The 15,238-nt window shown below is 41.7% G+C and overlaps 1 protein-coding gene across 24 annotated transcripts in view; it reads left to right on the top strand.

The window, feature by feature from the left end:
- Positions 1–15,238, top strand: part of PPP1R12B (protein phosphatase 1 regulatory subunit 12B) — a 111,237-nt gene that overhangs the window by 3,331 nt on the left and 92,668 nt on the right. For all 24 annotated transcript variants that reach the window (XR_014566129.1, XR_014566130.1, XR_014566131.1 and 21 more), the window contains exon 2: positions 14,240–14,370. Coding sequence is in view for 17 of the 24 variants with exons in the window: in XM_083746494.1 (XP_083602620.1) it covers positions 14,240–14,370 (131 nt within the window). In the remaining 7 variants the exon portion in view is untranslated. The remainder of the gene's footprint in view (positions 1–14,239; positions 14,371–15,238) is intronic.

The following is a 15,238-nucleotide window of genomic DNA, read 5'->3' as shown; positions in this document are numbered from 1 at the left end:
CACATAGCCAACTGTTATGTTTTGCCAAGCAAACACTTCCTTAATATTACAAAGCTCTAGAAATGACTTTGAGCCTTACATGTGGGCTGAAAAGAAAGTGTTGTACCAGTTGGGGGAAGTGACTGATATAATGGTGACATCCCTCTTCTTGGCTTGGATTTTTGTGTGATCCCACAGAGGTAGGCGTAAATCCCGTGCAATCTTGAGTAAACTGGAAATCATTCCATTCTATTTCAGAGAAGCGATCCCTGGGCTATGTATTGCCTTCTGCTCAGCTATTGGCGTGGAACATACTCTGTTCTGTGGACTTAGCAGTTGTGCTGAATTGCTTTATGGTTGAGATCTCTCAGAAGGTCAGAGTCATATGGGAACATCATCTGGAAAATATTCCCACCCCCAAATATTGTGATGATCATTGTTCTCCTCGCTGTGACTCTGCTAGTCTCAGCAACAGGCTGAGCACAAGGACTTCATGCCATGGGCTCTGCTGCTAGCTGCTCTTCATTACTGGCTTTAATACTTGGCAAGCCCACACCTCACATTCTGTGACATTGAAGCTGGGATTAGAGCTCACCATGTCCTCTTCTGTTTGGTGTGAATTCTTTGCTGCCATATCTAGTGTATTTTCTTCTGCCCCCCCCCCCGCCTCTGTCAGAAATTGTGTGTAATGAGCGTTCCAAGTCATTTCTATAGTCACATGGAAGCACTTTATAAAAACAAGCAGAGAATATCTTTTTTAAAAAGCTATCAGAATCTAATAGATTCTAGTTATTTTACAGATGCAATTCAAAGTTCTGGTTTCGACCACTAAAGCCCTTTAGGGCTTTGTGGCTGGGATACTTGAAGGACGTTTTCTTGCCCATATACTAACATTTTCAGCAGAGTCTGTTTTTTAGGATGTCCCCTCTATTTTATGTGTGGTAGATGGCCTCATGGAGGTTGACCTACTCAGTGGCAGTGACCTGAGTTTGGAAAGCTATTTTCATGGAGGCTAGCTTGGAATCTGCCTTGATGTCATTTCAGTACCAGATAAGACCCTTGCCCAGCGGTAGGCAACCTAAGGTCTGTGGGCCGGATGCAGCCCAATCACCACCTCAATCCGGCCCACGGACGGTCCAAGAACCAGCATGTTTTTACATGAGTAGAATGTATCCTTTTATTTAAAATGCATCTCTGGGTTATTTGTGGGGCCTGCCTGGTGTTTTTACATGAGTAGGATGTTTGCTTTTATTTAAAATGCATCTCTGGGTTATTTGTGGGGGGTAGGAATTCATTCACCCCCCCCCCAAATATAGTCCAGCCCACCACATCCTCTGAGGGATGGTGGACTGGCCCATGGCTGAAAAAGGTTGCTGACCCCTGCCCTTGCCCCTCTCCAGCTTTCAAATCCTGTGTACATTGTTTTTATGGTGTGGATTTAAAGAGATCATTATTTTGTACTCTATGGAATACTAGATAGGGGGTGTCCTTTTCAGTTTAGTAAGTAATTCTCAGTTTTTCTTGCAACTTCATTTTCTGTTATATAACTGGAATCAGCTGCTGTTGAAGACAAGCTTGTGTCTATTTATGAATCTCAGTTATTAGATTTATAATCTTCCATTATTATCTCCTGGTTGATTTATGTTGACTAGTTGAGTTAGGAATTTTTAAATGTTTTGTAGTTTGCCTGCATTGGATTGGATCTTGGTGTTTTAGAGGTCATTCCTTGATCTCAAATTGAGGTGTACTGCCCAGTTGTAATATTTAATTTCAAACATTCACTTTGGCTGCAATACTAGACCCAATTACTGGATAATAAATCCCATTATGACCTTAATGGGATTAACTTCTGAATCAACATGCCTAGGATTGTGCTGTTAATAGCTGTAGGGCAACAACTTCTAGCTTTGTAAGATAGAAATTGGGCTCTTTTGCACCACAGTTTGCCCTATATTTTCTGCTCTTGTGAATTCTTTTACCTGCACTTAGGTCACCCTGCCTTGCCCCTATACCTTATTTGTAAGTGGCAGCTGTACCAGGGTTGGGACACTGGCTCTGTGGCACTGCCTCAATGTGCTAGCCACCCCTTCATGTTGTTGACACAAGGAAGTAGATAGGAGCTGTATTTTTGGAATTCTGAAGAAAGGAGGGTGTTCCTTTCTGTCAGTAAACATACCAGAAAGCAGGCTTGCAGTGTCTTTCCACCACTTTTGAAGGGAGAAAATAACAGGAGACGGTACCATGGCTGCCTCATATCAACCAATAGCAGCTATCTTTTTACAGCAGTAGTTCCCCAGCAGTAGTTCCTCAATTGCTCTGGTAAAAAGGTAAAGGTAAAGGTACCCCTGCCCGTACGGGCCAGTCTTGACAGACTCTGGGGTTGTGCGCCCATCTCACTCAAGAGGCCAGGGGCCAGCGCTGTCCGGAGACACTTCCGGGTCACGTGGCCAGCGTGACATCGCTGCTCTGGCAAGCCAGAGTCGCACACGGAAACGCCATTTACCTTCCCGCTGGTAAGCGGTCCCTATTTATCTACTTGCACCCAGAGGTGCTTTCGAACTGCTAGGTTGGCAGGCGCTGGGACCGAGCAGCGGGAGCGCACCCCGCCACAGGGATTCGAACCGCCGACCTTTCGATCGGCAAGTCCTAGGCGCTGAGGCTTTAACCCACAGCGCCACCTGCGTCCCAATTGCTCTGGTACCCACTATCAAAAGATATGGGAATCTGTGGCTAGTGCTTGGTGCCACACCAACTGCTGATGGAAACAATGCCCTTTTCTTCCTTAGTATTCTAAAGATATTTTGTAGATATTTTTTAGAAGGTTGATAGGGACTCAGCTATTGTTTAAATGAAAATGTTTGTTACTTACATGGATGTCATAGTTCTGTTTAGTGGTACAATGTGACATCTTGGGCATGGTAACTTTTTCCACTTGTAAAGGATTTAAGATTCAGAAAACTTAAATTAAAAAACAATCAACGTTTACAAATTTGCTTCCTAAGGACAGTAAATAAAAATATGCAGTGGTCCAATTACAGTTAACCTCCACGTTTTACCAGGATTTGTCATCAAAATTAGTGAAATCTTTGACTGAAGAATGATCACCTGCTGTTAATCTTCTGTGTGTCAGTGGCCTTTCAGGTCCTCACTGAACTTGGCTCTTGGATATTCTGAAGTACTGAATTGATCTGACACAGCAACTGCTCACCATCCATTTCCGGACTATATGAAAAACAGGCTTCTATTTTTAACTTGTTCACTTTAGGCTTCTAAGCTACTGTTGTTTCTTTGCAGTGTCTTGACTTTAATTTGATCTACAAAGGTCTCACAAGTATCTTACCAGCCCTGTTTGCATGCAACAGTGAGCCATGTTTAGAAACAAACCATGTCTTACCACAAACAAGTAGCATGCATAAGCACCGTGTGTTTCTACACTCACCTCACTCTTCCTTTTGCCTAGTCAAGAAACAAAACCCTAAAGCAGCTGGCTTAGCATTATGTTACTTTATGTGTTTTGTTTGGAGAGAAACCACGAGCAGTGCACAAAAAGCCAAGCCAGCCACTCCAGTGTTTGTATTACTAGCTAAGCAAAAGGAGCAGTGAAGCTGCAATTGAGTAGCATGTGCTGCCATATTGAATCTTCAACCTGAATGTGTTTAGGATTGGAGTACAAGCTCTTTGAAGCAGCAGATGCTCTAGTTTCTTAGAAGAAAGAGTCTGCTCAGAATCTTGCTTGTGCCACTGTATGCCAGGGATAGGGCATCTGTAACCCCCCAGATGTTTGGCTCCCAATTCTCATTCATTGTAGCCAGCATGGCCAGTTGGCTGGGATGATGGGAGTGGCAGTACAACAACACTTGAAGGGCACCAGATTAGAGAAGGCTACTGTAATGTCAGCATAACACTTTGTTTCTTTTTGTGTGTGATGTGGCATTGATGTGTGTCTTGGGGTTTTCCCTCCAAGCCTTTTGTGCTGGGAGGGGAAAAAATCAATTTGAATGGCTGCTGTCTGCTCTTAATTGTGTTATTGAGCAGAAGACAGAAATGTGAAAGCCCTGGGGATGAGGTTTGCTCCCTCTCCCTTTTGAGGTCTACAAAAGAAAAAAATGGAAATTAGGTGTGTAAGAGAAAAATAACTGCTCTCATGAAGTATTTTCTATTTCAGAATATGAAACACTTCTCAATGTTTCACACTCCTGCAAATATTTGACACAATTTAATAACTTAACAAATGACTTCATTACTATGACATTTTACTGAATTACTAAAAAGAAAAAGAAAAGGCATACTTAGGATTGTGTGTTGGCACTGTACTTTCCAATGCTGCAGAATACAGAACACCTTCAGGTATTTGGTTCAGGAGTGCAGTCTGGGTGTCTGCCAAAGATGTTGCTGATGCTGGCAAAGCCATTATACAGCATAGTCTTTGCTTTCTACTCACTTTGGATTCCTGTTCTGCATTAAGGAAAAAAGCTAAGGACACTTGTGTGAGGTCAACATGCCCTCTTGATCTCTGCCCAACATGGTCAGTGAAATCGAGTAAGAGGGGATTGATTGAATGAGTGCAGGGGGTGGTTAACTACATGAGGAAGTTATGCCAACCACCTTGAAAGTAGTGGTAGTGTCACCTCTTCTGAAGGTCAGGTAGTGGTAGTGTCACCTTCCTAGACCAAGAAAAATACCACCTAGTCTTTAATATTCTCTTTCTGGGTAATGTGATTGAGAGGGTGGTGGACAGTCTTTTTGCAGGTATGCCTGAAGGAAGCAGATTGTCTAGACACATTTCAACACTTCATTCTGGCTTCAGGCCTAGAAACAGCCTTGGTCATCCTGATTAATTAATTGGGCGAGAGGGTGAATGTAGCCATGTTGGTTCTCCTTGGATCGCCTAGCAGATTTCAACACCATTGACCACAGTGTCCTTGTGGAAGAACTTTGAGGCCTGGAAACACTGTACTACAGCAGTTTCTCTGCTGCCTCTAGGCACAGAAAGTAGCATCAGTGACTTGCTGTGTTGCTCAGGGGCTATCTACTGTGCTATTTAGCATCTATATGAAACGTGAGCCATCATCTTGGAATTTGGAGCATGGTACCATCGTTAGGTACCTGTCCATAGCTTACCCAGTTAGGTTGTCTTGTCAATCTTGTTCTGTAAATAGGGAGAGCAGGAGGGATTATACACAATGAGCTTCCTGTCATTCCTTATTTATTACATTGATTCAATTCAGATGTCATGTTCTTAGTCATATAAGCCGGGGTGGGGGACCTTCGTGGCATGGTAGGCTGGAACTTTTTCTCCCATGCCTACGGGCCAACATTGACAAGTGGGTGGAATCGCCCACCTACCAATTATCTGCTATCATAATGATGTCAGGTGATGGACAGGTGGTTGGTCCTCTCCCATTTGTCACAGTGGGAGTGTTGCTGCCCATCCAGGATTGAACTTGACACACGTCAGCTTAAATGAAACTTTGGGCTCACATGCTTTACCATTCTCTCTCCTGCAAGTGTGGAACAGTACTTTTGCAACATTTACTTCTGCTTTCTGAGAATCCTGTCTTGTTATGTATGAACCAGAGGTTGTGATTTAAAACACTGATCAGTTTCAAAACAAGCCGTGTTTAAGTTATGTGAGACAGAGCTGGCTTGTTTAGTTGGAGTTTATTTTAAACCACAATGACTGGGTTGTAATAACAAGTCAAGATTGTCTGAAAGCAAAGCTAAACACTGCACAGATCCTTCTCCCAGGTGCATGGGAGAGGGGAGAGGTCAAGGCTACATTAAGCCTTGCTTGGGCTCCTACCAGTTTGTGAACATAGTATGAACCATGGTTTTGTGTGAATATGAAAACCAGTTCACTGCCTTTGTGCTAACTTATATTTCTTTTGGCATTGTGCATAATTTGATTCTTGTTAAAATATAAGTGTTAGCCTATTGTTGGTTGCTAAGGGTAGCTTCCACACATGAGAGGTGATAGGTGCAGTGAGTTGGAGTGAGTCAGCAGAGAGTGACAAAATAACGTATGTGCACTGCACTGTCACTCTTACTTGAATGTCAGTTCTAAAGTTCACTAATGACACAGCTTTAAAATTGTTTCATTGCTCTTTTAAGGAGTTATACAAGAGTAGAAATTCAGTTTAAGAATGTTCAGGTCAAGCAGCACTTAATGTAATATGGAAGACAATAAAGCCAATAAAAATATTAAGGCAACAATAGAAAGCTTAACAGGCAAACAGAACAATGCCTGGTATATGCTTCTGGAGTGGGTTAGGCTGCTGGAAGACTACTGGTAGTGGTATTTCCTCCGGCAGTATTCTTATTCCTATTACTGTTATCTATTTTTGCCATAGGCAACTCAAAATGACTTTTAAAAAGCACTGCTGAAATGAAATGGATGAGTGAAAGTTGGGTTGGCCAAAGATCCACTGGATCCTAAGTGACATTCTAGCAACTGGAGAGAAGTCAAATACAGGCCTTTCTTCTTCCCCCACTTTCTCCCTGAGCTGCAGGGTTGCAGAGGTGTCGGTGGCTCTGCGCCCTAGTCAGAAGTTAGGATTGTTCCTAGCATAGTAAATAAAGCTAGTGGCAGTAAAAAGTAGTACAATTTAAATATATTTATTCATGGGCTATTCCCTCACTTTCTGTTAGCTTTACAGCTTTGTTTCCCAGCCACATGTGATACCATGCACATGTACTCCATTCCCCAAGTTTCCCCTGCAGCTTGTTTTTGCTTCAGCTTGTTTTTGCCGCCGCTGCCACCACCAAATCTTCAACTGAACACCTGTTGTATGAGCCTAGAAATAAAATGTTTCGGGTTCTGCAGTGTTCTTCTCATTCTATTGCAACTATCGCAGCATGCTGCTAATAACTCTAAGGCTCACTGTCAGTTGGGAAGAATGTTATGTTGTGGCATTGGCATGGCTCAGCGGCAGAGCTAGAAGATTAAAGGATACAGAAGTGGCAAATAGAAATGATTTCACAGTACACGTTTGGGAAAATATTTAATGAGGAGCTCACTGCAGAAATAAAGCAGTCATTTAAGCTGCTTATAAGATATTAGATGGTCAAGATTATATTTTTCCATCCTCACAATCAATATAAAATGTTCCTTGAGGGCCTTATCAAACACTGTAGCTCCACTGGTGCAAGAGACTTATTTAGAGCATGTATACCCTGCTCTTCTGCCAAAAGCCTTCCCAGAGTGGCTTATATATAGTCAGTTAAAACAAGACTTCCATACATGCAACAGAACTTCCTCTTCCTTTATCCTTCAGCCTCCTGTGTGCTTGTAAAATTAGTGGACACTGTAGAGCACATTTTGGGGGCACGCGGTGGAGAGGTTTGGATACAACCTTTTGTGTTGGCATGTGGAAGTGCTGTTAAATTGGCACCTGCTAAATGGACTCTCTAAAATATTTCTGCCATCTCTAAGACTAATATAAGTTTTGCCTCATTTATCTTGTCAGGTACTTTGTGTTTGAAAATGATACCATTTTTCTTACTTATGGAACTGTGCACCCTCATGGGCTTCTGAATATGTTTGTTTGCTTTCGGTTATACATGAAGTTCATAGACATTTCTGTCATAGGATTTTTGAGTAAGTTACAGGAAGATGTCATTCAGTTTTACATGCATCAATATATACCAGAAGCATAAAGCCAATGAATGGACTGAAAATATGTAGTCACTGAGATTAGGTGGCCGGGCTTCCAATGATAGGGCACTCTCTAGAGCACATGGAGTGCTCAGAATGCAACAGAAATGTGTTACATCACCTAAGGGCTAATGAGCACACAGCTCATCACTTGGCAAAAAAAAGTAACTTTTTTAAAAATGGGGGTGGGTGTCCAGGAAAAAAGATGGTGGCAATCCTGCCCGCCATTGCACCCAATGTCTTTTGTTTTCGGGTGCGATCTCTGAAACATAACCCCTGTGTAAGTTGAGGGCTTACTGTACAGTGGTACCTTGTGTTACATATGCTTCAGGTTACATACACTTTAGGTTACAGACTCCGCTAACTCAGAAATATTACCTTGGGTTCAGAACCTTGCTTCAGAATGAGAACAGAAATCGTGCAGTAGCGGCGCAGCGGCAGCAGGAGGCCCCATTAGCCAAAGTGGAGCTTCAGGTTAAGAACAGTTTCAGTTTAAGAACAGACCTCCAGAACGAATTAAGATCTTAACCCGAGGTATCACTATATTGCAGTCTGGGACACAGTTTGGAGGAAGCAACACCCTGACCCCCCCCCATCTCAGGTGCTGAGCTCATTAAGGCATGCTATACCCCAGTGTTTCCCAACCTTGTGCCTCCAGATGTTTTTGGCCTACAACTCCCATCATCCCTAGCTAGCAAGACCAGTGGTCAGGGATGATGGGAGTTGTAGGCCAAAAACATCTGGAGGCACAAGGTTGGGAAACACTGCTATACCCTATTGGTGTCTCCATTGCTTTTGCTCATAAGTTTAATGAAACAAGCTCCAAAGTAGCTGGCATTAAAATAGCTATATTTCAGAAAACAAAATTGTACCACATATTTTTATCTTACTAAAGTAAGTTTGGAGAGGGTCCAAGCCTTGGACCAGATTTCAAGTTTCTGAGAAAATCCTAGGTTTCATTTTATATGTGCTGTATGATTTGGGTGAAGTTTGAACATGCAAATGCAAACATATAGAAAGAATTTCCCACAATAGTCCTCCCTGTACTCATACAGCTGAAAATAATTGTAAGCGCAAGGTAAATGTTTTGTTGGGCACAGTGCCATTAAATTCTTGACTGATTTTATTTTAACAATAGCATTTTAATCCAGTGTTACAAGGTTTGCGATATATCCATAAGCCATCTGTATGTCAATGAGGTATGTGATTACCATTTTAAGGGGAGAGTGAACTTCAATTTGAGTGGTGTAATAAATGATCTGTCATTGGCAGAGGGAGGTAATATGAAGGATGACTAGTGGGAAGCATTTTGAAAGAATGGGTGTGAGATGGCTAAGACTATTGTGTCAATAGTGATATAACCATTGACTGTGTACTGACGTTCAGCAGGGGTGCCTGGGAAATGTTTGAGGCAAGTTCTGACTATCTCCTGAAAAAACATTGAGAGCTGCCTAGACTGAAAAAATATTTGACAACTGTATTCCTTTCTGTTGTTGTTCAGAGATTTACCTGACTACTTTCTGGCAGTGCTACTTCTGATGAATGTTCTGAGTGGTGAGCTCTGTGGGGCATGAAGGCAAGGGCATACCTTCCAATGCTGACAATTGCTAGTGGTGACAGTTGCAAGGCTATTTTGGGAGTTTTATTCCTTCGTTCTTTGAACTCATGTGTCTGCTCCCAGACACTGTTAACCCTGACACTGTTCAGCTGTCGGGAGGCTTGCTTTATGTGAAAGATGCTTGCCCATTCACCATTCAAATTAAAATAAAGATGTTGCTTCTTTGAGTGAAACAGAAATAATCACAAGCCCCATTCTATCACACTTTCAGTGGCTTTATTATGGTGTGTGTGTGTGTGTGTGTGTGTGTGAGAGAGAGAGAGAGAGAGAGAGAGAGAGAGAGAGAGAGAATTAAATCCAGACGAGTGGGTTCAGTTGTATGGATGTTCCCAACTTAAATCAGAAATTAGATTTTTGCAGATATAGACATTTAGAGAGTCAAAGCATTACACTTGGACCATGGGGTCTGAATCTGCATCTAGGCCATGAAGTTCATGGGGTGACCCTGGGTCAGTGTCAAACTCTACCCTAATTCAAGGAATTGAGATGTATGGATAAAATGGGGTAACTCTTCCCATTTTATCCTGAGAGAGTGTGGGATATGAATGTAAAGAAGAAATAGAACCCAATGACACTGCTTCCCAAACCACTTGGATTGTATTTATTGCATAGATTAAGTTATATAGTCTTTAGGTTGGATGTCTTTAGGTTGGACACCAGGGCTGGCCCAGCCATGAGGCAAGGTGAGTCAACCACCTCAGGCAGCAGGATCCACAGGGGCAGATGGAAGTGACTTTCCTGCCCCTAAAAAACCCTCCCTGAGGTTTGGATGATCCTGCTGAATGGGGTTGTCTGTTGTGTGGGTGTGTGCTGAAGATGAAGTAGAACTCCAAAACTGGGCCAAGGAATCTTCAGTGAGCAGCTGCTTATCTGGATCCAATTCTTATAATTAAAATGTACAAGGTTTGATAATCAAATGAAACATTTATTAAACAATTTTAGTGTAGTTGTTTGTCAGCAATAGTGTGGTAGCCATTTGTGGTCGCAAAAGGTAGAAGGAATAGAGTTGTCTCCATAATTTCGACCTGATGCTAAAGAGACAGCCCATTGTTGTTGTTCTCTACATATTAATATTTAAACTGAAATGCCTTTTCTCTCCAACAGTGCAAGCTGATGTGTTGGAGACTTCAAATAATTGCCAACTATGTGGCCAGTTCTCTTTTTGTTCACACATCTTCACTGAAGCATGGTGATGAAGGGCAAATGTAGCAAGTTCTAATTCAGAGGGCTTTTAAGCATCTTACCCACAGAGGTTATGAAGTGCTAATTTAGTGATCCATAAAGAATTAACCAAAGTAGTTTCCAAACATCTGTGTTGTAGCTAAGTGGTATGAGTAGTTGATTTTTCCATTTCTTCTGAATACCTTTGCATCTCACTATTTTAAATGTGGAAAAACAGTAGCCAATGTTTTCTAAAATTAGTAACACTTTTATGCCCAAGATTCCAGGAATGTTTAGTGTCCTCTCTTCATGTATAGTGTACATCAATCCCTGAAGTGCTCAAACATGACCATTAACAATAAATACCTCTAAAGCATAGGACTACAGTTTTGTTTAATGTTTTGAATCTACTATATCCACAAATCAAGTTATTGTATTGTATATTCATTACAGGAACAGGTGGGGACTTAATTTTGTTTGTCTTCACTCCAGTTTCCATTCCTTAGTAATCAAGTGGGATATTGACTACTTATGACCAAGGCAGTAAGCGATCCAAAGGAATCTAGGCTTTTATTTTCTTGGATCTCATAAGCTTTCTTAGAACCCACTTAATCCAGTAATTTGGGGGGGGGGCATTTGCAGTTCCTTTGGCTGATGTCCAATCTGAGCGGCTATAGTTAGCCACAGATGTTTTGTAGTGTGGACGGAAGACACTGGATTGGATAAAAAGAATTGGGTAGAAATACTTCACTAATTAGCAGTGTTCTACAGGCTCGTGTGTATTACTAGCAACAAAATCTCTGCAGAATTGTGACATGGTGTATGATCCAGTTTGCAGCACATATGTGATGCATTGAGACATGGGAATTTGTTTATTTAATTCAAGATATTTGTTACTCACCCAGCATTGTACACATATAATCCCATTGCTAGAAGCAGTTGTGGTGGGGAGATGAAGGGGGCAAAAGTTTTTAGATATGTTCCTGTTGCAAAGCAAGCCCTAGCAGCTAGAGTGAATGCAGATATTCATTGGAAAGGTCTGCAGTGAGGGAATTCCATGTGCCCCAACCATAGTGGTTCTTTTGCAGTCTATTATGCCTTGGCTGTTAGTGTTCGCTTTGTAAATGCATGATCTGGCAACCTAAATGAAGGGCTTGTAAATGCATGAGGCATTTTTGGATTACAGTTCACTTTTCTTGTGTAACAAGCTTCCACTTTCCTTTCTTGATAGGGTATGTTTGGGTCCAACCCACTGTCTTTCTTTCTTTCTTTCTTTCTTTCTTTCTTTCTTTCTTTCATCAATCCATAACCTCATAGTGGTTTTGTAGCTAGCTAAAGGAAGTAGTGGTGGGCTGCTTGGTCCTGAATTCTTAGTCCTGCTAACTGCTGTTATCTTTATATGATATAAACTTACCTTCTCCTTTTCTTCAGAACCCAAGTGAACCTCCAGGTGCATTCTCTATTTGGATCCAAACCATTGAAAACTGCCTGTTTTCAGTATTTGATCAAGAGATACCTGAAGGAAGGAAATACACATTGCTTATTCACTGCCCTTCCCCTTGAAATGATAAATATGAAACTGTACGCATGTCTTTAAATAACTTTTTTGTGCCAAAAATTAACGTGGTATCTAATTGCTACAAATTATGCTAATGTGACTCAATAAAACTTGGAAGTATCAGGTCTTCCACAGGCCCCAAACAATTAAAGTGTATAGCCCTAAAAAACAAGTTTGAGCGGGGCGATTAAAAAATGTCACAGTAGCCAGTTAGCCAGATTGTAATGATCTTGATCCAAATTTGCAGTTATCTTTGGATTAGACAATGTAAATGTCTGTCTTAGCATTGGGCTTTTAGTAATGAACACTGACAGAGCCATGCTACCCTTCCCCATTTGAAACTTTGCTATAATGAAACTATTTTGAAATGTGTTTTAGAGAGATTTGAGAGCATATCTATGAAATGAATTAATTAAGTCTTTACTTAATGACTTGCTCAGAGTGAACAAATTTTTATTGTTGTTGAAAACATTGAAATGTGGCTGGATCAGGTGTTACATAAAGTGCTTTCACCTGAATTTGGGCAATGTCCATATCTCCACACTACAGATATTTGTCCCACACCCTGCTCTGTTCAGGAGGGCTCCTGAGAGGCTGCACATCTTCCAGTGAGAAAGAGTCTGCTAGCTCACTCTCTTCCCTTTCTTCTTCTTGCTGTTCACCTCCCAGTTCTTCCCACCTATTGTCCTCCAAACTGTGCCCCTCAGCAAACCATTGTTCCAGATCAACACTACTCCACTGCTCCTGTGGAGATTCAGGATCCTGGCCATGAGCAGAGGGAGGGGTAGGCTCCCACCATTCCTCATCAGAGTTGTACTCCTCAGCCTGGTCTCTGACATTTGGGGAGAGGTTGGGATGAGAAAGGTATTTGGATCTAACACTTACTTAATTGCTTAATGCTTACTTAAATTGCTTTTTCATGGTTAAGAAAAAGCAGTTATAGCATTTTTAAAAAATCAGTGAAAGTATGTTACAGCTTACACAGATTTTCTGAATAATTACCAGATATTTGTGAATTGTTAAAGTCTGATTTTCTATGTATAAAAACACCTGGTTTTTTTAGGGTGAGCATATTCACAGTGCATAGGTCCATGTATTATGTTTGTTGTTGTGGACTTTCTGCTGGAGCCAAGGATTAGTAAAATTGTCACAGGGTGCTAGGATCAAGGAAGTGGCAGCTTATAACTCCCCAGGATCATTTCTGGGGCCATATATGTGATCATTCATTTTTATTTTATAGTCTCTGATTATTTGAGCACAATAACTTCTGAAATAAAAAAATGTGTGACTTCACCAACCAAACAACACAAGTATTTACTTTCCGTTGACTTTTATTTTCTGATCCGCTTGGTAATGAAGCGTTTCTAGCCCTGGGATGAGGAGGTAGAGCAAGGTGAAATGGTTGTAATGTGAGTCACACACACCCTTCACTTCTAATATGAAGAAACCTCATGCTGAATGCTTGGAGCTGTAGTGCAGGTTCTGAAGGCTGAACTTCTTCTTTAGGCAACTGTGTTCTTATATTGAGTTCAGAGTAAACTTAGCTTCACCAAGTAAATTTGGCTTATTGTAAAGTACACTTTTCACTCCAGAGTGTGCATTGTTTAATTTCCTTTCCAATCTTTGCCTTTTATAATTAACGTGTTACCCACTCAGATTCAAAATAATGTTGATCTGGTCACCACAAAATATTTCTCTGTGTTCACCATGGTAGAGCAAAGACAACTGATAAAAATTAAGCGATGCTTTATTTTTAATTATGAAAGTGTTGCATGGTAAGCTATTAGTACAACATTCTTTTTCTACTTCTGTGGCTTGATATACAAGGAGGACAAGTGTCCAGTCTGCAATTGTTCTGATTTGTTTGACTGAGAATTTATTTGAATTCGTGCTTGGGATTCACTGCCTTAATTCTCGCCACATTTCATTCCATTGAGTGTGCTGACACCTTCTCTTTCATTGAAGCTTTCCTGGAACAGCATGTTCCAAACCTTCCCCTGCTCCATGGAATTTCATGCCATTCCTAAAGCAAATACCGAAAGATCACTTTACGGTGGGTTCAGCTCTGTGGAGGTGGGGAAGTGACAGCAAAATCTTATGGAGATGTCAGAGGGGGGCTGAAAGATAGGCAGGCTCAGTGTGGTAGAGATGCCCCTGGTATCATTTACAGTTGTTAAAACGGTAGTAGATTTCTAATTTTAACACCTTGACCTCTCTCTTTCCTTTGCTTTCCTCTCCCCTTCCCTCCCCTTCCCTTCTTTCCCCTAAGGCATGTATAGATGAGAACCTGGACATGGTAAAGTTTCTGATAGAATACGGAGCCAATGTAAATCAGCAAGATAACGAGGGCTGGACCCCACTTCATGCGGTTGCATCTTGTGGCTATCTGAACATAGCAGAGTGAGTGAGTTTCAGTGTGACCTGGATACTGGAAATAATAAATGACTTATCTCCTTTTCAGAGAAGTTGGTGTGAGGGGGGAATGTATGAATGGTTGATGTATCCTTCTGGTTACGTATCCTTCGAGATGGCACATGGCAAACCCGGAAGTATTTTTCTGGGTTTTGCGCGCGTGCATTCGCAGAAGCACTCTACCATGCTGCACGCATGCACAGAACAGGCACCTCCGGTTGTGAAAACCTTGGGATCCGACCGGAGCTCCAGAATGGATCCCGTCCGCAACCGGAGGCACCACTACTAATTTAAAATGACAGATCCAGTCATGTGTCTAAGCAAACTATAACCACCGTAGCTCAAAAAGGATGCATATTTCCTTTGGATATATAAACCACATGAAATGTTAACTACTGCCACAAAACTAATAGTTTATTAGATAATAATCTGGCTCACACTGAAGCAAGAGGAGGAATTCTGAACAAGAATGTAGGATAAATAGTGAAATTGTAGGATTATCAGGCCAGCTCTACGGATGACGATCTGTTTTTGTACAAAAGGTCTATACAGTCATACCTCGGGTTGAAGTAGCTTCGGGTCGAGCGTTTTCAGGTTACGCTCCACAGCGACCCGGAAGTAATGGAACGCGTTACTTCTGGGTTTCGCCACTCGCACATGCTCAAAATGACGTCACGCGTATGCGCGGAAGCAGCGAATCGTGACCCGTGCACATGCAGACGCGGGTTGCTTCAGGATGCGAACGGGGCTCCGGAACGGATCCCGTTCGCATCCAGAGGTACCACTGTATAAGTCAGACATGCATACTGAGGGGGGAAAGTCCTTTTAAAATAAACTTAAGCAAAAACAGATCAGG

The sequence above is a fragment of the Podarcis gaigeae genome (genome assembly GCF_964106915.1).
Source record: "Podarcis gaigeae genome assembly, chromosome: 6".
Taxonomy (NCBI): Eukaryota; Metazoa; Chordata; class Lepidosauria; order Squamata; family Lacertidae; genus Podarcis; species Podarcis gaigeae.
Note: the sequence above shows the minus strand (reverse complement) of the source record. Positions and strands in the feature narration are given on the sequence as shown.